This window comes from Chanodichthys erythropterus, chromosome 17 (assembly GCF_024489055.1).
Source record: "Chanodichthys erythropterus isolate Z2021 chromosome 17, ASM2448905v1, whole genome shotgun sequence".
NCBI lineage: Eukaryota > Metazoa > Chordata > Actinopteri > Cypriniformes > Xenocyprididae > Chanodichthys > Chanodichthys erythropterus.
The window spans coordinates 300622-322337 of record NC_090237.1 but is presented as its reverse complement, the minus strand read 5'-3'; the positions used below and the strand labels follow the sequence as shown (position 1 = coordinate 322337).

At 46.6% G+C, this 21716-nt stretch overlaps 1 protein-coding gene across 1 annotated transcript in view; it reads left to right on the top strand.

The window, feature by feature from the left end:
* Positions 1 to 21716, top strand: part of sik3 (SIK family kinase 3) — a 29928-nt gene continuing 8212 nt past the window's right edge. Inside the window, exons 1-20 of the mRNA XM_067366430.1 lie at positions 1 to 279; positions 7383 to 7499; positions 7619 to 7682; positions 7969 to 8130; positions 12015 to 12139; positions 12251 to 12374; positions 12451 to 12569; positions 12699 to 12809; positions 12899 to 13021; positions 13359 to 13430; positions 13567 to 13676; positions 15437 to 15587; positions 15672 to 15824; positions 15984 to 16057; positions 17046 to 17171; positions 19666 to 19807; positions 19894 to 20013; positions 20703 to 20764; positions 20860 to 20969; positions 21042 to 21312. Coding sequence (XP_067222531.1) covers positions 49 to 279; positions 7383 to 7499; positions 7619 to 7682; positions 7969 to 8130; positions 12015 to 12139; positions 12251 to 12374; positions 12451 to 12569; positions 12699 to 12809; positions 12899 to 13021; positions 13359 to 13430; positions 13567 to 13676; positions 15437 to 15587; positions 15672 to 15824; positions 15984 to 16057; positions 17046 to 17171; positions 19666 to 19807; positions 19894 to 20013; positions 20703 to 20764; positions 20860 to 20969; positions 21042 to 21312 — 2567 coding nt within the window. The 5' untranslated portion in view covers positions 1 to 48. The remainder of the gene's footprint in view (positions 280 to 7382; positions 7500 to 7618; positions 7683 to 7968; positions 8131 to 12014; positions 12140 to 12250; positions 12375 to 12450; positions 12570 to 12698; positions 12810 to 12898; positions 13022 to 13358; positions 13431 to 13566; positions 13677 to 15436; positions 15588 to 15671; positions 15825 to 15983; positions 16058 to 17045; positions 17172 to 19665; positions 19808 to 19893; positions 20014 to 20702; positions 20765 to 20859; positions 20970 to 21041; positions 21313 to 21716) is intronic.

The window sequence follows — 21716 nt, the reverse complement described above, 5'->3', positions numbered from 1 at the left end:
GAGCGCGCTGCGCGTCCTCGCTTGTTGTTCCCGCAGAGAGGGCAGAAGATGGCGGCCGTGTCGAGCGGGGCTGCCGCCGCCGCCGGGATTCCGCACCCGAACCGCGAGCGAGCGCAGCCCGCCGCCTCCATACACCACCCGAACGCGAACCGAGCCGCCGCCGCGGGTGTCGGTCGCCCGCCCCCCGTGCGCGTCGGCTACTATGAGATGGAGCGGACCATCGGGAAGGGCAATTTCGCTGTGGTCAAACTCGCCACGCACATGATCACCAAAGCGAAGGTAGGACACACTTTACCCCTGCAGATGCCCCGGGGCAGATCCACGCGCTGACCAGCGGAGACACCGACCACACACACACATATACAGTGATGCGGCCTGCGCTCGCTCTCTCTCTCGCGCGCGTGCGCGCGTCTGTGAAAATTGTGTGGGGTTCGTGTGTAGATGTGTGTGTGTGTTGCGTATGGATTGTATATGTGTATGTTGATGTGTGTAGATTGCGTATATGGGGTCTGTATGATTGTGTGTGTGTGTGTGTGTGTGTGTGTATATGTGAACTGTTTTGTGTGTGTATGAGAGTGTGTAGATGTCTGTGTGTGTGTATGTATGTGTGTGTGTGTGTGTGTGTGTGTGTAAATGTGGGTTGGTTAACAGTAATCCATGTTGTCTTATTGCAGCAGTGATGCTGTTGTGGGAGGAGAGAGGGATAGATAGACAGAGAGAGGGATAGAAATAAAGAAAGAGGGTTAGAGAGTCAGAGAGAACATTAGAATTGCTTTGGCAGTACATTGTAACAGTTGTCATGCCAATAAAACACAATTTGAGAAGGATATAGAGGCATATAGAGGGATAGACGGGTATATAGAGGAATATAGGAGCATATAGAGGGATAGACGGGTATATAGAGGAATATAGGAGCATATAGAGGGATATAGGAGCATATAGAGGGATAGACGGGTATATAGAGGGATATAGGAGCATATAGAGGGATATAGGAGCATATAGAGGGATAGACGGGTATATAGAGGGATATAGGAGCATATAGAGGGATATAGGAGCATATAGAGGGATAGACGGGTATATAGAGGGATATAGGAGCATATAGAAGGAAAGACGGGTATATAGAGGGATATAGGACCATATAGAGGGATATAGGAGCATATAGAGGGATAGACGGGTATATAGAGGGATATAGGAGCATATAGAGGGATATAGGAGCATATAGAGGGATAGACGGGTATATAGAGGAATATAGGAGCATATAGAGGGATATAGGAGCATATAGAGGGATAGACGGGTATATAGAGGAATATAGGAGCATATAGAGGGATATAGGAGCATATAGAGGGATAGACGGGTATATAGAGGAATATAGGAGCATATAGAGGGATATAGGGGCATATAGAGAGATAGACGGTATATAGAGGAATATAGGAGCATATAGAGGAATATAGGAGCCTATAGAGGGATAGACGGTATATAGAGGGATATAGGAGCATATTAAGGGATAGACGAGCACATAGAGTGATATAGGGACAGATGGAGGGATAGACAGGCAGATAGAGGGATATAGGGGCAGATAGAGGGATAGACAGGCAGATAGTGGAATAGACGGGCAGATAGACAGTTAGAGAGAAGGATAGACAGTAGGGCTGTGATTATATTATTTTTATGCGCAGGCTCTGTGATCAGCAGTAAACGCCGCTTCGTCTGAAAGCCAGAGGGCGCTCTCACACAGAAACTCCCGCAGAAGTACGATATAACGCACGTCATTCCGGGAAATCCCTACGGACATCACACTATCACTCGCTGTAGCTGAACAAACAGAGGACTGAAACACTTTAAACATGACTAATAAACACACGATATATGGTTTATCTGAACATGGTGTATCCATGATAATAACGCATGTTTATAATCAACACAACCTTCATCACTGTATAGAATACTGTGAAATAACATCATCTCACAGACGGATGTTTCCAAACACTCGACTGTCGTTATGAAGTGAGTTTGGAGTAAAACACGTTATTAAATGTTGTCTTTGGTTGGACGAGATTCAGAAACGCTTCACGTGTGGAAAGATGAGCGCCTCAAACTCGCCTGCTGATCACAGAGACGCGCTTCACTGAGGAGCTGCGCATTCAGATAATCAAAGACTTTGTGATTTCATAATCGCACACGAACGGTTTGAGCGTGATTTCATGTTAATTACAGCCCTAATAGACGGACAGAGAGAGGGCTAGACGTGATGTAATGATCCGACGGTCATGTGTGTTCTGCTGTGCTTCTGAAGCGTGTGTGAGTTCGGGCAGCGTCACGCAGGTTTGTGAGTTCAGTGTTGATCTTTGTTCATCTGTGTGTGTGTTTGTACAGTGTAGGTGTCATGTTGGCAGCTGTGTGTGTGTGTCCTGGTTTTCCCGGGATCACCGCAGGTCAGCGCGAGGATTCCCTCAGTTTTAACCCATCTTAGCTGCTGTAATGCTCCACTGACGGAGTGACCGCACGTCATCAGAAACAGACCGTGACGCGCTCACCATCAGGAGTCTGCTGTGTTTGCTTCACCTGCTAAACTCATGCATGTCTGCTGGTGTCTGTTGCTTCTGTCGGCTGATAGCGGTGATGGTTGGGATCATGCGTGTGCTGCACTGGATGAACAGAACCCTGATTTACTGTGTTTAGTAAGTCACGGCCTGATGTTTCGCCGTCGGTGTGATTAAACCTCTCGTGAGATATGACCGCTCTCATCTTTGCTCTCGGTTCAGAGTGCGATTCATTGTCAGCAGGGCGAGCGTCGTCATGATGTGTTTGAGAACCGTTTCCTACTTCACTTCAGCTGTGAATGCAGATTCACACGGTTTCTGCAACACAAACGCTTTTCTAAAAAACATTACAATTGAAATATTTGGACACAATAACGTAGTCCACTAATGCTAACAAATAAAATTTACCATTGTGTTTTGAGTTTTAGACTTCATTAGTGTTGAAGCAGAGCTGCACAATTATGACACAAATATTGTGATTATTCATTCCAGTTCATCAAATTATTACCAAAGTATTACCTGTGTGTGGATCAGCTGCGTCTTGTACGCTATCGTTCAAAAGTTTGAGGTCTGTAAGAGATTTATAATGTTTTTGAGTCTCTTCTGCTCAACAAACCTGCTTTCATTTGATCAAAATACAGTAAAAATGTGAAATATTATGATTTAAAATGTTTTCTGTGTGAATGTATAGTAAAGTGTAATTTATTCCTGTGATTTTCAGCATCATTACTGCAGTCTTCAGTGTCACATGATCCTTCAGAAATCATTCTGATATGATGATTTGCTGCTCAATAAACATTTATGATTATTATCAGTGTTGAAAAACAGGTTATATTTCTGTGGAAACTGATATATTTTATTTTTCAGGATTCCTTGATGAACAAAGTTCAAAAGAAAGCATTTATTTGATATTATAAATGTCTTTACGGTCACTTTTGGCCTATTTAATGCATCCTTAATGAATAAAATGTAATAAAATCTGACTGACCTCAAACTATTAAAAGTTAGTGTCGCTGCACGTCTAACACAAGCTGAGATCTGTATTTCATAATGACTTTATTGCTGTTTATGAACAATATCTGCAACAACACCATTATAAATGCATTATAAATTGTCGATCTGAATATAGCGCTGTTTCAACCACAAAGACGTCAATAAAACAGCTTGAGAACAGCGTCACAGAAGAGCCAGTCAGAGAGAATATATGCACTAGATTACATATTCATTATATTTGTACTTTACGATATTAAATGCAAGTTTGAATAAATCCGTCATTATTACAGACGCAATTTAAATGTTATTAAAACAAATTGGAATAGAAACATAATTATATAATTTTAAAAGTTGATATATTAAAACCTGTGACCTGTAATATCACAGTACTGTACAGGGTTCCTGTGTCATCAGAGAGATTGTTTAGTTTCAGAAACATGAACATGTACTGTAACTGAATGATCTGAAATCTGGCGTCAGCGTCCAGCTCTGCAGATCTCAGATCGACTGCCCTAGATGTCACATAAACCAGAAGCGACCTGGTTGGTGGTTTTGCGCGTCACTCGTGCTCGGCAGACGTTGTTCTGAGAGTCGGCGTCTCCTCCAGTGTTTGTGTGTGTTCAGCAGTGACATGTTCAGCTTCATAAGCCAATTAACAAGCTAAGACTTGCTCTGATCTGGATGCCTGTCTCTCTGTCTCTGTCTGCTTGTGATGTCAGATAGCAGGTGTTGTTCGTTCGAGTGTGATGTCATGTTTTCTCAGCTGTTTGTGCGGATGATGCTCAGTTCTTTCGTCATGATTTTTGTTCTGATGAATCTCACTGGTCAGTGCAGCACTTTTTATGATTATGAACACGAGCAGCTCATATTTCAGAGCTAAATAAAGGAAAAAACATGAAATTATATTCAATTACTCTCATGACACTTTACGCATTTTCCTCCAATATTTCATTAGCGTAATGCAAAACGAATCTCATTCTCATTACTGTAATGCATCCAGACATTTGTGTGATTCTCATGATTCCTGATGCTGATTGTTCTCATCACTTTCACACAGGATCTGTTATTCACAGTAAAAACACTGACGGTCAGATGTTTGGGGTCGCTGAGGTGTGTTAATGTTTTTGAAAGAGTCTCTTCTGCTCATCAAGGCTGCATTTATTTGATCAAAAATAAAGTAAAAATTGTGAATTAATATTAAGTTGAAAACGGCTGTTTTCTATGTGAATATAATTTATTCCTGTGAACAAAGCTGAATTTTCAGCATCATTACTCCAGTCTTTAAATAGTCTACTAATATATTGTTACATTAAAGGATTAGTTCACTCCCAGGATTTTTCTCCATATAGTGGACTTCACTGGGGTTCAACGGGTTGAAGGTCCAAATGTCAGTTTCAGTGCAGCTTCAAAGAGCTCTACATGATCCCAGATGAGGAATAAGAGTCTCATCTAGAGAAACCATCGGCCATTTTCTAAAAAAACACAAACGCAATCCGCCACGCATTACAAAATGATACTTACGGTATTTCTATGTCACGCGTGACCTTTCCAACATGATTACGTCATGCGTGGAGCATCACAGAGCAGTGCAAGACGAGCATTTGTGGTTAAAAAGTATATAATGTTTATTTTTTTTATGAAAAAGGCTGATGGTTTCTCTAGATGAGACTCTTATTCCTCGTCTGGGATCATGTAGAGCTCTTTGAAGCTGCACTGAAACTGACATTTGGACCTTCAACCCGTTGAACCCCAGTGAAGTCCACTATATGGAGAAACATCCTGGAATGTTTTCATCAAAAACCTTCATTTCTTTTCCACTGAAGAAAGACAGACATGAACATCTTGGATGACATGGAGGAGAGTAAATTATCAGGACATTTTAATTCTGAAGTGAACTAATCCTTTGAGAATGAGATTTTGGGTCAGTAGATGTTCTTGTATAGAATGACAATAATTTTGCTTTTCAGTCATGTGATTTGAAGTTTGTATCTTGATTTTAGGCTGAAATGATCCTGTCATGGGTTTCCTGAGGTTCATCCTTCAGTGTTTCTCACTGTCGATGTTAGAAACGTCAGAACGGCTTCATGATGAGTTGATCAGCGACAGCGAGAATCTTTAAGTCTGCTGTCTGAACAGGAGTGTGTGCTAACGGTTAATCCACGATTGATTCATAGTCAATAATAATTTAATCTATGAAACTTATCGATGGTCAATTAAGCATGGTCATCATTAGATCGTGTAGTTTTGAGGTGCATGCGGAAAAACACATGCAGCAGACAGAGGGGAAAATATGTCTTAATTCTCTCAAAAAACCCTCCAAACAAGTGATTTTACTGAATGTATGAACTACTTGTGTAAACACCACAATAAAAGTACATAGAAGTAATAATATCCTGGTGGATGAGTGATGATCTTCAGCTGTGGCTCATATTCTGTGGCGTTCAGTAAATCAAGAGCTGTCAATCTGAGCGATTGATCCAATCCAAGCGCACTCCAGCTGTAAAACACTGTCTGATTGGTCTCTACACATCACCCCTTCCCACTATACCCAAGATCCTGTTTCCATTGCTTGAACTTTCAAATGATGTTGGAAAACATCAATGATCCCGGCAGTCCCATTGCTTGAGCGAAGCAGCATGTCAATGTCACTTCGTGATCTACTTGTGTTGAGTTTGGGCTCGTTCGAGACCACCTGCTCTAAAGATATGTCATCCACTATGGTTTACTAATGTCTTGAGAAGTTACAAACAAACACATGGCACAAAATCCTCATCTGTAAGCGGTTTACCTGAGCGTCATTCATACAAATACTTGGCATAGTTTGACTAACTGAAGCAGACATGCTTGTATTCTGCTAGACCTTTCAACGATAAATGACCCAAGTCCATCTGTTAATGTACGATGATTTTACACATCACATTTTCTTTATTTAAGAGGTTATTGATTAATTGATCAGTCATTTAAACAACCATTGATTATGGGAATTGATGTAACTTGACATCCCTAGTTGAGTGTGTTGCGTCCTGCTTGCTTCAGCAGCCTCAGCCTGACGTCACGTCATCTCCAGTGCAGACTGATGTCAGAGACGCTCCAGTGTGTGTGTGTGTGTGTGTGTGGATACAGTCGCTTACTCAGCACAACACACACTGTTGCCATGGCAATAATCCCTGTATGCTGCATGCTGAATCATGTTGCTGCTCTTCCTTTCCATGCACATGCTTGTGTGTGTGTCAGTTCAGTGCTTTATGAGTTTGCATATCAAGTGTGTGTGTGTAACACTCACAAGCTGCTCTGCTGTGCCAATTAATGCACCGTTTTCCACTGTTTTAATCACTCGTTCCCTTCTTTGGTTAATGTCCAATGTGGTGTGAGAAATTGATCTGTTCAAGGATGTTCAAGGATTAGTATGTAACACTATACAATAAGGTTGTGTTTGTTGAATTACTGTCAGACACACACACACTGTCGTTCTCTCTGTTAGATCATCTGTGTGTGTGTGTGTGAAGTTTGTGTTGTGTTGCTGCTGCTGGTTTCCTCATTTTGGACCCATTTGCATGAGCAAGAACTTGCCGTTCTCCAAGTGTGTGTGTGTGTGTCCAGATGTTGTTGAGTCCACACAGGGTCAGCTGGAGTCTGATTGCATCACTGTAGCTGGAGCGGATCCAGAGATATTAATAGAAGCGATGCTTTAAATACACACAACCTGTTACTGGAACTGCTCCGTCTGATTTACTGTCTCTCACACAAAACACAATCAGATCTGATCAAACACATCTGAAACACACACACTATTTATGCTAATGGACTGTGTTAGTATGAACACTAATGATGCTCATCTGTGTCTCTCAGGTTGCGATAAAGATTGTTGATAAGACTCAGCTGGACGATGAGAATCTGAAGAAGATCTTTCGGGAGGTTCAGATCATGAAGATGCTGCGGCACCCTCACATCATTCGACTGTACCAGGTCCCGCCTCCCTCCTCACGCTCGCAGCTGATTGGTTAAGTCTTCTGTTGGTTTGTGTTTGGTTGAATGCGATTGGTGCTCATTGTGTGTGTGTGTGTGTGTGTGTGTGTGTTTGGCAGGTGATGGAGACAGAGCGATTGATCTATTTGGTGACCGAATACGCCAGCGGAGGAGAGATCTTCGGTGAGTAAATCCATCGTTTGATTATTCGCTGTGATTCGAATCCTTTGAATCACAAAATGATCAGATTTATTCATTGATTTATTCTGTATCTTGTCTACCTATACGAACTCAAATGTTGGAGTTCGTGAATGCTTTGGAATGGTTGTAGTCTCATGCCTCTCTATAGCGCTTTATACAATACAGATTGTTTCAAAGCAGCTTCACAGTGATAAACAGGAAAATAATAGAATCAGTGATGCACACTTCACGACCAAACAAACGATAGATTCTCCTTTCTGTTTCTCAGATCATCTGGTGGCTCACGGGCGGATGGCGGAGAAAGACGCTCGGCGGAAGTTCAAGCAGATCGTAGCGGCGGTTTATTTCTGCCACTGTAGGAACATCGTCCACAGAGACCTGAAAGCCGAAAACCTGCTGCTGGACCACAACCTGAACATCAAGATCGCAGGTGAGGGAGTGAGTCGGGGAGTGAGTGAGTCTGCGAATCAGTGAGTGAGTCTGCGAATCAGTGAGTGAGTCTGCGAATCAGTGAGTGAGTCTGCGAATCAGTGAGTGAGTCTGCGAATCAGTGAGTGAGTCTGCGAATCAGTGAGTGAGTCTGCGAATCAGTGAGTGAGTCTGCGAATCAGTGAGTGAGTCTGCGAATCAGTGAGTGAGTCTGCGAATCAGTGAGTGAGTCTGCGAATCAGTGAGTGAGTCTGCGAATCAGTGAGTGAGTCTGCGAATCAGTGAGTGAGTCCGCGAATCAGTGAGTGAGTCCGCGAATCAGTGAGTGAGTCCGCGAATCAGTGAGTGAGTCCGCGAATCAGTGAGTGAGTCCGCGAATCAGTGAGTGAGTCCGCGGATCAGTGAGTGAGTCCGCGGATCAGTGAGTGAGTCCGCGGATCAGTGAGTGAGTCCGCGGATCAGTGAGTGAGTCCGCGGATCAGTGAGTGAGTCCGCGGATCAGTGAGTGAGTCCGCGGATCAGTGAGTGAGTCCGCGGATCAGTGAGTGAGTCCGCGGATCAGTGAGTGAGTCCGCGGATCAGTGAGTGAGTCCGCGGATCAGTGATCAGTGAGTGAGTCCGCGGATCAGTGATCAGTGAGTGAGTCCGCGGATCAGTGATCAGTGAGTGAGTCCGCGGATCAGTGATCAGTGAGTGAGTCCGCGGATCAGTGATCAGTGAGTGAGTCCGCGAATCAGTGATCAGTGAGTGAGTCCGCGAATCAGTGATCAGTGAGTGAGTCCGCGAATCAGTGATCAGTGAGTGAGTCCGCGAATCAGTGATCAGTGAGTGAGTCCGCGAATCAGTGATCAGTGAGTGAGTCCGCGAATCAGTGATCAGTGAGTGAGTCCGCGAATCAGTGATCAGTGAGTGAGTCCGCGAATCAGTGAGTGAGTCCGCGAATCAGTGAGTGAGTCCGGGGAGTGAGTGAGTGAGTGAGTCCGCGAATCAGTGATCAGTGAGTGAGTCCGCGAATCAGTGATCAGTGAGTGAGTCCGCGAATCAGTGAGTGAGTCCGCGAATCAGTGAGTGAGTCCGCGAATCAGTGAGTGAGTCCGCGAATCAGTGAGTGAGTCCGGGGAGTGAGTGAGTGAGTGAGTCCGCGAATCAGTGAGTGACTGAGTCCGCGAATCAGTGAGTGACTGAGTCCGCGAATCAGTGAGTGACTGAGTCCGCGAATCAGTGAGTGACTGAGTCCGCGAATCAGTGAGTGACTGAGTCCGCGAATCAGTGAGTGACTGAGTCCGCGAATCAGTGAGTGACTGAGTCCGCGAATCAGTGAGTGACTGAGTCCGCGAATCAGTGAGTGACTGAGTCCGCGAATCAGTGAGTGACTGAGTCCGCGAATCAGTGAGTGACTGAGTCCGCGAATCAGTGAGTGACTGAGTCCGCGAATCAGTGAGTGACTGAGTCCGCGAATCAGTGAGTGACTGAGTCCGCGAATCAGTGAGTGACTGAGTCCGCGAATCAGTGAGTGACTGAGTCCGCGAATCAGTGAGTGACTGAGTCCGCGAATCAGTGAGTGACTGAGTCCGCGAATCAGTGAGTGACTGAGTCCGCGAATCAGTGAGTGACTGAGTCCGCGAATCAGTGAGTGACTGAGTCCGCGAATCAGTGAGTGACTGAGTCCGCGAATCAGTGAGTGAGTGAGTGAGTCCGCGAATCAGTGAGTGAGTGAGTGAGTCCGCGAATCAGTGAGTGAGTGACTGAGTCCGCGAATCAGTGAGTGAGTGACTGAGTCCGCGAATCAGTGAGTGACTGAGTCAGCGAATCAGTGAGTGACTGAGTCAGCGAATCAGTGAGTGACTGAGTCCGCGAATCAGTGAGTGACTGAGTCCGCGAATCAGTGAGTGAGTCCGGGGAGTGAGTGAGTGACTGAGTCAGCGAATCAGTGAGTGACTGAGTCAGCGAATCAGTGAGTGACTGAGTCAGCGAATCAGTGAGTGACTGAGTCAGCGAATCAGTGAGTGACTGAGTCCGCGAATCAGTGAGTGACTGAGTCCGCGAATCAGTGAGTGACTGAGTCCGCGAATCAGTGAGTGACTGAGTCCGCGAATCAGTGAGTGACTGAGTCCGCGAATCAGTGAGTGACTGAGTCCGCGAATCAGTGAGTGACTGAGTCCGCGAATCAGTGAGTGACTGAGTCCGCGAATCAGTGAGTGACTGAGTCCGCGAATCAGTGAGTGAGTGAGTCCGCGAATCAGTGAGTGACTGAGTGAGTCCGCGAATCAGTGAGTGACTGAGTGAGTCCGCGAATCAGTGAGTGACTGAGTGAGTCCGCGAATCAGTGAGTGACTGAGTGAGTCCGCGAATCAGTGAGTGACTGAGTGAGTCCGCGAATCAGTGAGTGACTGAGTGAGTCCGCGAATCAGTGAGTGACTGAGTGAGTCCGCGAATCAGTGAGTGACTGAGTGAGTCCGCGAATCAGTGAGTGACTGAGTGAGTCCGCGAATCAGTGAGTGACTGAGTGAGTCCGCGAATCAGTGAGTGAGTGAGTGAGTCCGCGAATCAGTGAGTGAGTGAGTCCGCGAATCAGTGAGTGAGTGAGTGAGTCCGCGAATCAGTGAGTGAGTGAGTGAGTCCGCGAATCAGTGAGTGAGTGAGTCCGCGAATCAGTGAGTGAGTGAGTGAGTCCGCGAATCAGTGAGTGAGTGACTGAGTCCGCGAATCAGTGAGTGAGTGACTGAGTCCGCGAATCAGTGAGTGAGTGACTGAGTCCGCGAATCAGTGAGTGAGTGACTGAGTCCGCGAATCAGTGAGTGAGTGACTGAGTCCGCGAATCAGTGAGTGAGTGAGTGAGTGAGTCCGCGAATCAGTGAGTGAGTGAGTGAGTCCGCGAATCAGTGAGTGAGTGAGTCCGCGAATCAGTGAGTGAGTGAGTCCGCGAATCAGTGAGTGAGTGAGTCCGCGAATCAGTGAGTGAGTGAGTGAGTGAGTCCGCGAATCAGTGAGTGAGTGAGTGAGTGAGTCCGCGAATCAGTGAGTGAGTGAGTGAGTGAGTGAGTCCGCGAATCAGTGAGTGAGTGAGTGAGTGAGTGAGTCCGCGAATCAGTGAGTGAGTGAGTGAGTGAGTGAGTCCGCGAATCAGTGAGTGAGTGAGTCCGCGAATCAGTGAGTGAGTGAGTGAGTCCGCGAATCAGTGAGTGAGTGAGTGAGTGAGTGAGTCCGCGAATCAGTGAGTGAGTGAGTGAGTGAGTGAGTCCGCGAATCAGTGAGTGAGTGAGTGAGTGAGTGAGTCCGCGAATCAGTGAGTGAGTGAGTGAGTGAGTGAGTCAGTGAATCAGTGAGTGAGTGAGTGAGTGAGTGAGTCCGCGAATCAGTGAGTGAGTGAGTCCGCGAATCAGTGAGTGAGTGAGTGAGTCCGCGAATCAGTGAGTGAGTGAGTGAGTGAGTGAGTCCGCGAATCAGTGAGTGAGTGAGTGAGTGAGTCCGCGAATCAGTGAGTGAGTGAGTGAGTGAGTGAGTCCGCGAATCAGTGAGTGAGTGAGTGAGTGAGTGAGTCCGCGAATCAGTGAGTGAGTGAGTGAGTGAGTCCGCGAATCAGTGAGTGAGTGAGTGAGTGAGTCCGCGAATCAGTGAGTGAGTGAGTGAGTGAGTCCGCGAATCAGTGAGTGAGTGAGTGAGTGAGTCCGCGAATCAGTGAGTGAGTGAATCAGTGAATGAGTGCGCGAGTCGGTGCGCGAGCCGGTGAATGGGTGAGTGAGTCGGTGGGTGGGTGAATCAGTGAGTTGGTGAGTGAGTGAGTCAGTGAGTGTGATCGTTCGTTCGTTCGTGCGAGCGAGTAAGTGTGTGTCTGTCTGTGTGTTTATGGAGTGTGTTTGACCCGTCTGTCTGTCTGTCCTCCAGATTTCGGCTTCAGTAATCTGTTTTCTCGAGGACAGCTGCTGAAGACGTGGTGTGGCAGTCCTCCGTACGCTGCGCCCGAACTCTTCGAGGGAAAAGAGTACGATGGACCGAAAGTGGACATATGGGTAAAACCAGCATCTGTCTCTGACCTCACAAACACATAAACTATTAAGACTAGTTATAAAACGTTAGCCATATAGCATTTTTTGGTGCAAGCGTGTCTCCTCTCTATGTAGAGTCTGGGTGTGGTGTTGTATGTCCTGGTCTGTGGCGCATTACCATTTGATGGAAGCACTTTACAGAACCTCCGCGCTCGTGTCCTCAGTGGGAAATTCCGGATCCCGTTCTTCATGTCCACAGGTACACTCACACACACACACACACACACCCACGAGCCACGACACACGGCTGACAGACCTGTATGTGTGTGTTTCAGACTGTGAGTATCTGATCAGACACATGTTGATTCTGGAACCCAGTCGACGGCTTTCAATGGAGCAGATCTGCAAGAACAAGTGGATGAGACAAGGAGACCCAGATCCAGAGTTTGACAGAGTCAGTCTCGCACACACACACACACACACACTCGATGGTCAAACTGTTTGCAGTTGAGCTGTATTATGCCTTAATCTAAATGTCATGCCTTATGATTTTTAGAAATGTTGTTAATTTCTCTGTCTGTAGCTGATAGCAGAATGTGAGCAGGTGAAGGTGGAAAGAGAAACAGAGTTAATTAATGAGCAGGTGTTAATGGCCATGTCAGATATGGGCTTCGACCGTGAGAGGACCTTACAGGTGACACACACACACACACACTTGTGCCATGTCTCTGTCATTCACATGAGCTCTTCTGAAACATTAATTTGATTGCATGTCGATCACAGTCTCTGCACACGGACGCGTATGATCACTACAGCGCCACCTACAGTCTGCTGTCTGACAAGCTGAAGCGGCACAAGAACCTGTGCATGGCTCCGCCCACGCCCCGCCCCCTCTACCCGCTGCAGGTGTGTGCCGTTACCGTTAGCAACCTTTGATGCCTGATGAGGGGAATATGCATGAGCTTCAGAGTGCCTCATTTGCATAGTGTATGAAAGCAGAGTGTCCTGTGCTTCTGGAGAATTAATGGTTTTAAAGGCTTTGGAAGGGAATTGTGGGGCCATTTTGTTTGAGTTGAGAGGGATTGTAGTTATGTGATATTGTTAAATTTCATCTCAGTATTTCTCAACCTTCTGATGGTTATCTTTCTGTATTTGCTCTGAAATCACTTACAAAAGGGATTGTTTTCAGTCAGAGCACCCAGACTATTGATGGTTGATCTGCTTTTGTGTGTCTGTCCCGCAGGATCAGAGTAATGCCGTCAGTATGACGGTACCGCAGGTCCAGCTCATAAACCCCGAGAATCAGATCGTTGAGGTGAGCGGGACACTGCTTTCATTCCTCTGCTCTCACATTCAGTCAGAATAAAGCAGTGTGGACTGATTTACAGTTGATGAGTGTCAGGATGGATCATCTAGTCTGCAGTGTGTCATGACCCGTGTGTGTGTTTCAGACGGACGGGCCGATGGCTCTGGACAGTGATGAGGGAGAAGAGCCCAGTCCAGAGGCGATGGCCCGATACCTGTCCATGAGACGCCACACTGTAGGCGTACCCGACCCCAGGTACCGCACATCCCAGACAATGCTTCTGTTTTTCCTGTCTATATTTGTTGTATGTACTTCCTGCTGGAGTCATGGCCTAACAAGCCCCTTCCACCTAACTTAAGCCCTTCCCAGTTTACTAAAGTTCCTCCTACTTCACTAAAAACCCCTCCGACTTTACAAAGTCCCTCCCAGTTCAATCTAAACCCCTTCAACATAACTTAAATCCTTAAATCCCAGTTTACTCTAAACCCTTCAAATCCATTTGAAGTCACTCCTGATTCACTCTAAACCCCTCCCATCTAATTGAAGTCCCTCCCAGTCAACTAAAAATCCCTCCTACCTTACTAAAGTTCCTCCCAGTTCACTCTAAACCCCTCCCACCTTACTAAATTCCCTTAGTTTACTCTAAACCCCTCTAATCAATTAAAGTCCCTCCCAGTTCAATCAAACCCCTCCCGCCTTACTAAAGTCCCTCCCAGTTCAATCAAACCCCTCCCACCTTACTAAAGTCCCTCCCAGTTCAATTAAACCCCTCCCACCTCACTAAAGTCCCTCCCAGTTCAATCAAACCCCTCCCACCTTACTAAAGTCCCTCCCAGTTCAATCAAAGCCCCTCCTGCCTTACTAAAGTCCCTCCCAGTTCAATCAAAGCCCCTCCTGCCTTACTAAAGTCCCTCCCAGTTCAATCAAACCCCTCCCACCTCACTAAAGTCCCTCCCAGTTCAATCAAACCCCTCCCACCTTACTAAAGTCCCTCCCAGTTCAATCAAACCCCTCTCACCTAACTAAAGTCCCTCCCAGTTCAATCAAAGCCCCTCCTGCCTTACTAAAGTCCCTCCCAGTTCAATCAAAACCCTCCCACCTTGCTAAAGTCCCTCCCAGTTCAATCAAAACCCTCCCACCTTACTAAAGTCCCTCCCAGTTCAATCAAAGCCCCTCCTGCCTTACTAAAGTCCCTCCCAGTTCAATCAAACCCCTCCCACCTCACTAAAGTCCCTCCCAGTTCAATCAAAGCCCCTCCTGCCTTACTAAAGTCCCTCCCAGTTCAATCAAACCCCTCCCACCTCACTAAAGTCCCTCCCAGTTCAATCAAAGCCCCTCCTGCCTTACTAAAGTCCCTCCCAGTTCAATCAAAACCCCTCCCACCTTACTAAAGTCCCTCCCAGTTCAAAGTCCCTCCTGCCTTACTAAAGTCCCTCCCAGTTCAATCTAAGCCCCTCCTGCCTCACTAAAGTCCCTCCCAGTTCAAACAAAAACCCCTCCCAGTTCAAACAAAAACCCCTCCCACCTCACTAAAATCCTCCAAGTTCAATCAAAACCCCTCCCGCCTTACTAAAGTCCCTCCCAGTTCAATCAAACCCCTCCCACCTTACTAAAGTCCCTCCCAGTTCAATCAAATCCCTCCCACCTTACTAAAGTCCCTCCCAGTTCAATCAAACCCCTCCCACCTTACTAAAGTCCCTCCCAGTTCAATCAAACCCTCCCACCTTACTAAAGTCCCTCCCAGTTCAATCAAATCCCTCCCACCTTACTAAAGTCCCTCCCAGTTCAATCAAAACCCCTCCCACCTTAAAGTCCCTCCCAGTTCAATCAAACCCTCCCACCTTACTAAAGTCCCTCCCAGTTCAATCAAACCCCTCCCACCTTACTAAAGTCCCTCCCAGTTCAATCAAACCCCTCCCACCTTACTAAAGTCCCTCCCAGTTCACTTTAAACCCCTTCAACCCAAGTAACGTCCCTCCCACTTTACCGATGTTGTATGTGTGTGGGTTTCTCAGGGCCGAGATTCAGGAGGATCTTCAGAAACTGGCCCCTGGGTTTCCGCGTGTGGCCCCTCAGCCGCCCTTCCCTCCACTTGTACCCACCATGGCGCAGATGCATCTGATGCCCACCCAGAACATGCAGCCCACACAGCAGCTAGAGTACAAGGTACAACACTCGCACTCGCACACTCTCGGGTAACTCCAGTGATGCTGACAGCGGCTGATGTCATGTTCATCTGTGTGTGAGCAGGAGCAGTCTCTGCTGCAGCCTCCGACCCTTCAGCTGCTGAACGGCATGGGTCCTCTGGGCCGCCGGGCGTCCGACGGCGGAGCCAACATTCAGCTTCACGCGCAGCAGCTGTTGAAGAGGCCGCGCGGTCAGTCGCCGCTGGTCACCAGCCCGGTGAGATCCCACAATCCCTCATGCTTCTCACAGCTGCGCTCTAGAATCACATTCAGTGATCGTAAATGACGCTCATCAGTACAGTGACGTCACCAGCCACTGTTCGTCTGATACCAGATGAAGTTTGTGTTCTGACGCGTGTCTCTGTGTGTTTCTCAGCATCCGATTCCCGCCGTGGCTCCAGTGGATGAGGAGGGATCTGATGCTGAACCGGATCCGGAGGCCGTTCAGAGGTACGGCGGTGTGTTTGCATGCAGACGCTTGTGTTTCCTGATCCGACTCCAACACACACTCCTGCTCAGGTTTGAGGAGCGTGTTGGAGCGTGTCATGCTCTGGTGGTGGTGTGTGTGTGTGTGTGTGTGTGTGTGTGTGTGTGTGTGTGTGTGTGTGTGTGTGAGGTGTGTGTGTGTGTGTGTGTGTGTGTGTGTGTGTGTGTGTGTGTGTGTGTGTGTGTGTGTGTGTGTGTGTGTGTGTGTGTGTGTGTGTGTGTGTGTGTGTGTGAGGTGTGTGTGTGAGGTGTGTGTGTGTGTGTGTGTGTGTGTGTGTGTGTGTGTGTGTGTGTGTGTGTGTGTGTGTGTGTGTGTGTGTGTGTGTGTGTGTGTGTGTGTGTGTGTGTGTGTGTGTGTGTGTGTGTGTGTGTGTGTGTGTGTGTGTGTGTGTGTGTGTGTGTGTGTATGTGTGTGTGTGAGGTGTGTGTGTGTGTGTGTGTGTGTGTGTGTGTGTGTGTGTGTGTGTGTGTGTGTGTGTGTGTGTGTGTGTGTGTGTGTGTGTGTGTGTGTGTGTGTGTGTGAGTGTGTGAGTGTGTGTGTGTGTGTGTGTGTGTGTGTGTGTGTGTGTGTGTGTGTGTGTGAGTGTGTGTGTGTGTGTGTGTGTGAGTGTGAGTGTGTGAGCTTCTGCGCTGGGAGCCGCGGGACTCTTTCAGACTACAGACTGCAGTGCTGCTTCGAGCTCTAGTCTCTCTCTTTCTTTCTGTCTGTCCATCAGCATCACTTTCTAAACCGACTCTATAGTGCTACTAAAGTGACCTCTGACCTCTTGTGCCAAACGTCGGCAAATTTCCCTTTCTGTGGCTTTGCTTTTCTCTAATCGCTTTGCAAAAATGACCGGCAAAAAGGCCGAACGGAGCCGCTCTGATTCTGTGTGCCGATTGGATGTGTGGCCCTCCAGAGGCTGGAGGCAGCCAATCAGAGCACTGATCCGTGCTGCTTCCTGTGGTCCAGGTATCTGGCGAACAGTTCCAAGCGACACACAACACACGGCACGGGTCCCTGTCACATGACCAGCGAGCTCTCGGCAGACACACAGAGAGCCCGGCAGAGGGGCTGGACCCCCGAACAACACTGCCGGTGAGGGCCCACACACACACACACACACACACACACACACACACACACACACACACACACACACACACACACACACACACACACACACACACACACACACACACACACACACACACACACTGGAGTTGATCAGTGTTTTCTGTTATTTGAACTGACAGTCTCAAACACTGGACACTGAAAAATTAGCACAGATTTCAGCGTCAAATTGATTCATACTTTTTATTATATTACTATATCATGAATTAATTTAGTGCCCCTATTATTCTATTTTAAATGTTCCTAATGTTGTTTTGGGAGTCTCCAATAACAGGTGTGCATTCATCCAAGGTCAAAAACACTTTAATTGTCTCATAATATCCACTGCAGCATCAGCTCTTTTCTCTCAGTGTCTGAAACGCTTCAATCAAGGGTTCGGTCTCTCTTAATCCCGCCTTTCTGAGAGCTGCCCTGCTCTGATTGGTCAGATGGCCCAGTCTGCTAGGATTGGTCAGAAACCAGACGCTCATTAGCATATCTGAATCTCAGCACAGTGGTTTGGTTTTACCGTATCAGTCTCATCACAGTGGATTTGCTTTGGCAGCAGAAAACAGCGTCTTCTCGACACGAACGACACGAACCAAACTCTGCCAGTCTCTGATACTACTACAGTGATTGAAGGCGGGGCAAAGAGACACTGTTCACAGGCAGCCAATGGGCTGACATTATGCAAATTAGGTACAAACCTATATAAGTTCAGTATGAAGTGAGACTGAATTACTGACGACTCGTTTCAGTTCAGAATCACTTTCTTCTGGGAGAGAAAAACCCTTTGTGAGGTTCGTATTTTTTCCTTAATTTTACTATATTTCATGGTAAATATAAATATAGATGTTACATGCAGATGTAATTTAAAAAAAGCTGCTCTGAGCTCAGAAACCCTGAGAGAAATGACATCAGAGCAGATCCTGCTGACTTCCTGTCTACTGAGGAAGTGTAGTGAGGTCACAGCGCCTCCTGCTGGACACACACTGAAGCGTCAGTCCACTGCACCATCAGGATGAAGAAGTGTTTCATTCCACACGTCAGCTCTGTTCCGCAGTGGTCAGCTGATTGAGCACACCGTGACCTCTGACCTCATGAGTTAAGGTTTGACCTTTGACCTCTGTTTAAAATGTCAGTGGAATACAGTGACTGCAGTATAGACACAAGTCTGCTTCACTCATCACACTGCAAATGAAAGATGCATTGTGGGATACAAAGTATGCATACTGTGTAGTGCAGGAATGGTAATGTTAGTATGCTCTTCTAAAGTAAAGTTATGAAACCCCTGAAGCGACTGTGCCGCTGCCGTCACGTCACACGCGTGTTTCCTTCTTAGCGGCTCATTTGTGAATGTTGTTGATGTTCACTGTGTAACGGTCCGTCTGAACACTGAACTCATCTTCTGTTCCTCTGCGTGAGTTCACAATCACTGATGATGATGATGATGATGGCCACTTGTGGAGAGATGACATCAGATCGCAGCGCTCAACATCACGTTACTGTAGAACATGTGCTTTAAAGGATTAGTTCACTTTCTAATTAAATTTTCCTGATAATTTACTCTCCTCCATGTCATCCAAGATGTGCATGTCCGTCTTTCTTCAGTGGAAAAGAAATTAAGGTTTTTGAGGAAAACATTCTAGGATTTTTCTCCTTATAGTGGACTTCAATAGAGCCAAAACGGTTGAAGGTCAAAATTAAAGTTTAGAGCGATCCCAGACGAGGAATAAGAGACTTATCTAGAGAAACCATCACTCATTTTCTTAAAAAAATCATAAATGCTCATCTTGAACTAGCTCTCTTCTTCTTCTTCTCTATTTGAATTCTGGCAGTGTAGACACTAAGCGTATTACTGCCCTCCACAGGTCAAAGTTTGAACTAAATTGTCATATTCAATATGCTAGTGCAAGTACATAACAATAAGTTCAAACTCTGACCTGTGGAGGGCAGTAATACACTTAGCAGCGTCTACACTGCCAGAATTCAAATGGAGGAAAAGAAGAAGAGCACTAGTGTAAGACGAGCATTTATGGTTAAAACTTTGATTTATGAACTAATTTTTACTTTTTTTTAGTAAATGTCCGATGGTTTCTCTAGATGAGACTCTTATTCCTCATCTGGGATCATGTAGAGCTCTTTGAAGCTGCACTGAAACTGACATTTGGACCTTCAACCCGTTGAACCCCAGTGAAGTCCACTATATGGAGAAAAATCCTGGAATGTTTTCCTTAAAAACCTTCATTTCTTTTCCACTGAAGAAAGAAAGACATGAACATCTTGGATGACATGGAGGAGAGTAAATGATCAGGACATTTGAATTTAAAGTGAACTAATCCTTTAACTGGAGCAGAAGCAGCACATTCAGATTGTAATGGTGTTTTGATGTGTGATTTAAGCTTCTGTACAGGAGCCGTTACCGCCGCTCGAGCTCACGCGTCTTAGAAACGTAAAGCGCTTGCTGCGTGTGTTTCAGGTCGTCGTATAAAGACTGTAACACCCTTCACCTGCCGATGGAGCGGTTCTCTCCGGTCAGACGTTTCTCTGATGGAGCCGCCACCATACAAGCGTTCAAGACCCAGCTGGAGAACAACAGCCTCATCCGACAGCTCAAACAGGTACGGAGCGCAAACACACGCGTGTGCTCAACACCTGCAGCGTCAGAGGCTCACGTGTGTGTGTGTGTGTGTGTGTGTGTGTGCAGGAGTGTGAGCAGCTTCAGAAGATGTACGCGGCTTCGCAGGACGAGCGGCTGATGGAGCACACGCAGCAACAGCACGTCCTCTACCAGCAAGAACAGCAGATCCTACACCAGCAAATACAGGTCTGACACTCACTTCCTGCAGAGGTTCAGAAGCGCACACTACTCTAGTGTTTCTGCCATAGACTGATGTGGTAGAGGTGGCTGGGTTATGAACCAGAGGAGAAACACATATTATTAAAGGGTTAGTTCACCCAAAAATGAAAATAATGTCATTAATTACTCACCCTCATGTCGTTCCACACCCGTAAGACCTTCGTTCATCTTCAGAACACAAATTAAGATATTTTTGATGAAATCCGATGGCTCAATGAGGCCTAAGCAATGACATTTCCTCTCTCAAGATCCATTTATGTACTAAAACATATTTAAATCAGGTCATGTGAGTACAGTGGTTCAATATTAATATTATAAAGTGACGAGAATATTTTTGGTGCGCCAAAAAAACAAAAAAATGACTTATTTAGTGATGACCGATTTCAAAACACTGCTTCAGGAAGCTTCAAAGCTTCATCAAAATCATCTTAATTTGTGTTCTGAAGATGAATGAAGGTCTTACGGGTGTGGAACGGCATTAGGGAGAGTAATTAATGACATTATTTTCTTTTTTAGGTGAACTAACCCTTTAATATTCTTGCGGACAGTCAAAAAAGTTAAGAATCATTGATGTAAAGTGCAGCTAAACACACACACACACACGTTGCAGACTGTAACTATAAAACGATATAATCGTGTTGACTTCCTGTTTGCAGGCCCTGTCTTTAGGACATGGAGAAAACCAGCCCAGCAGTCACCTTACATACCAGCTACAGAGGTGAACACACACACACACACACACTCACACACACACACACACACACTCACACACACACAGACGGTCAGATCTTCATCGTTCTCTCTCTCTCTCAGGTTGCGTATTCAGCCCTCCAGTCCTCCACCTACGCATCCTAACAACCATCTCTTCAGGCCAGCCAATCAGAGTCCTCCGCCGGGGAGTCAGGGGATGATGCAAGCGCACGGTCAGTGACTCATCAGCAGCCGGTGTTGTGTGATTTATATAGTGACGCTGACGTGTTAAACTCCTCCCACAGGCGGGCCGTCTGCGGTTCAGTTTCAGCATGGCTCCGCCCTCTACCAGTCTCCCAGCGCCAGCCCTCCCCCCACCAGCCTCCCCCGCATGGCGCTGCCCAATCAGCAGCCTCCGCCGCCAGGCTCCGCCCGCGCATTAGCGCAGCAGCAAGTGACCATTCAGGTGCAGGAGGTGGAGCTCGGGGGCGGAGCCCAGCGGCAGGCCTTCCTCGCGACGCCGTGTCACAGAGTTCTGGGGAAGCAGCTGAGCGCCGATAACGCGGAAACTCACAGGTGATGCGAGCGCCACGGAAACATGCGCTGTCATCTGTGTGTTCATTTCATTTATTTGTCCTTTTTCTTCTTGATTGTTAAAAAATGGCTTTAATGTTTTTGCATCAGTGTTTGTTCAGCATGTTTAGATTATTTTAACGAATCTGTTGGAGTTTTATTACTGTTGTGGAAATTATCTGTGTAAATATTGAGGCGCTCCCAGACGATATCAGTCGAGGGACGACTGACGGCCGGCCGTTTGAGGTACTTTGAGACGTGCTGGTGGAGTCAGTGCTAGCAGTAGATGTGTTTCCTGTGTCATGTTCACTGGATTTATTGGCCCTCCAGTGGATGTGAGGCGGGATGTTAATTAGTCACATGAGTATTAATAGTGCTGCTCATAGATGAACCGCATCACCTACATT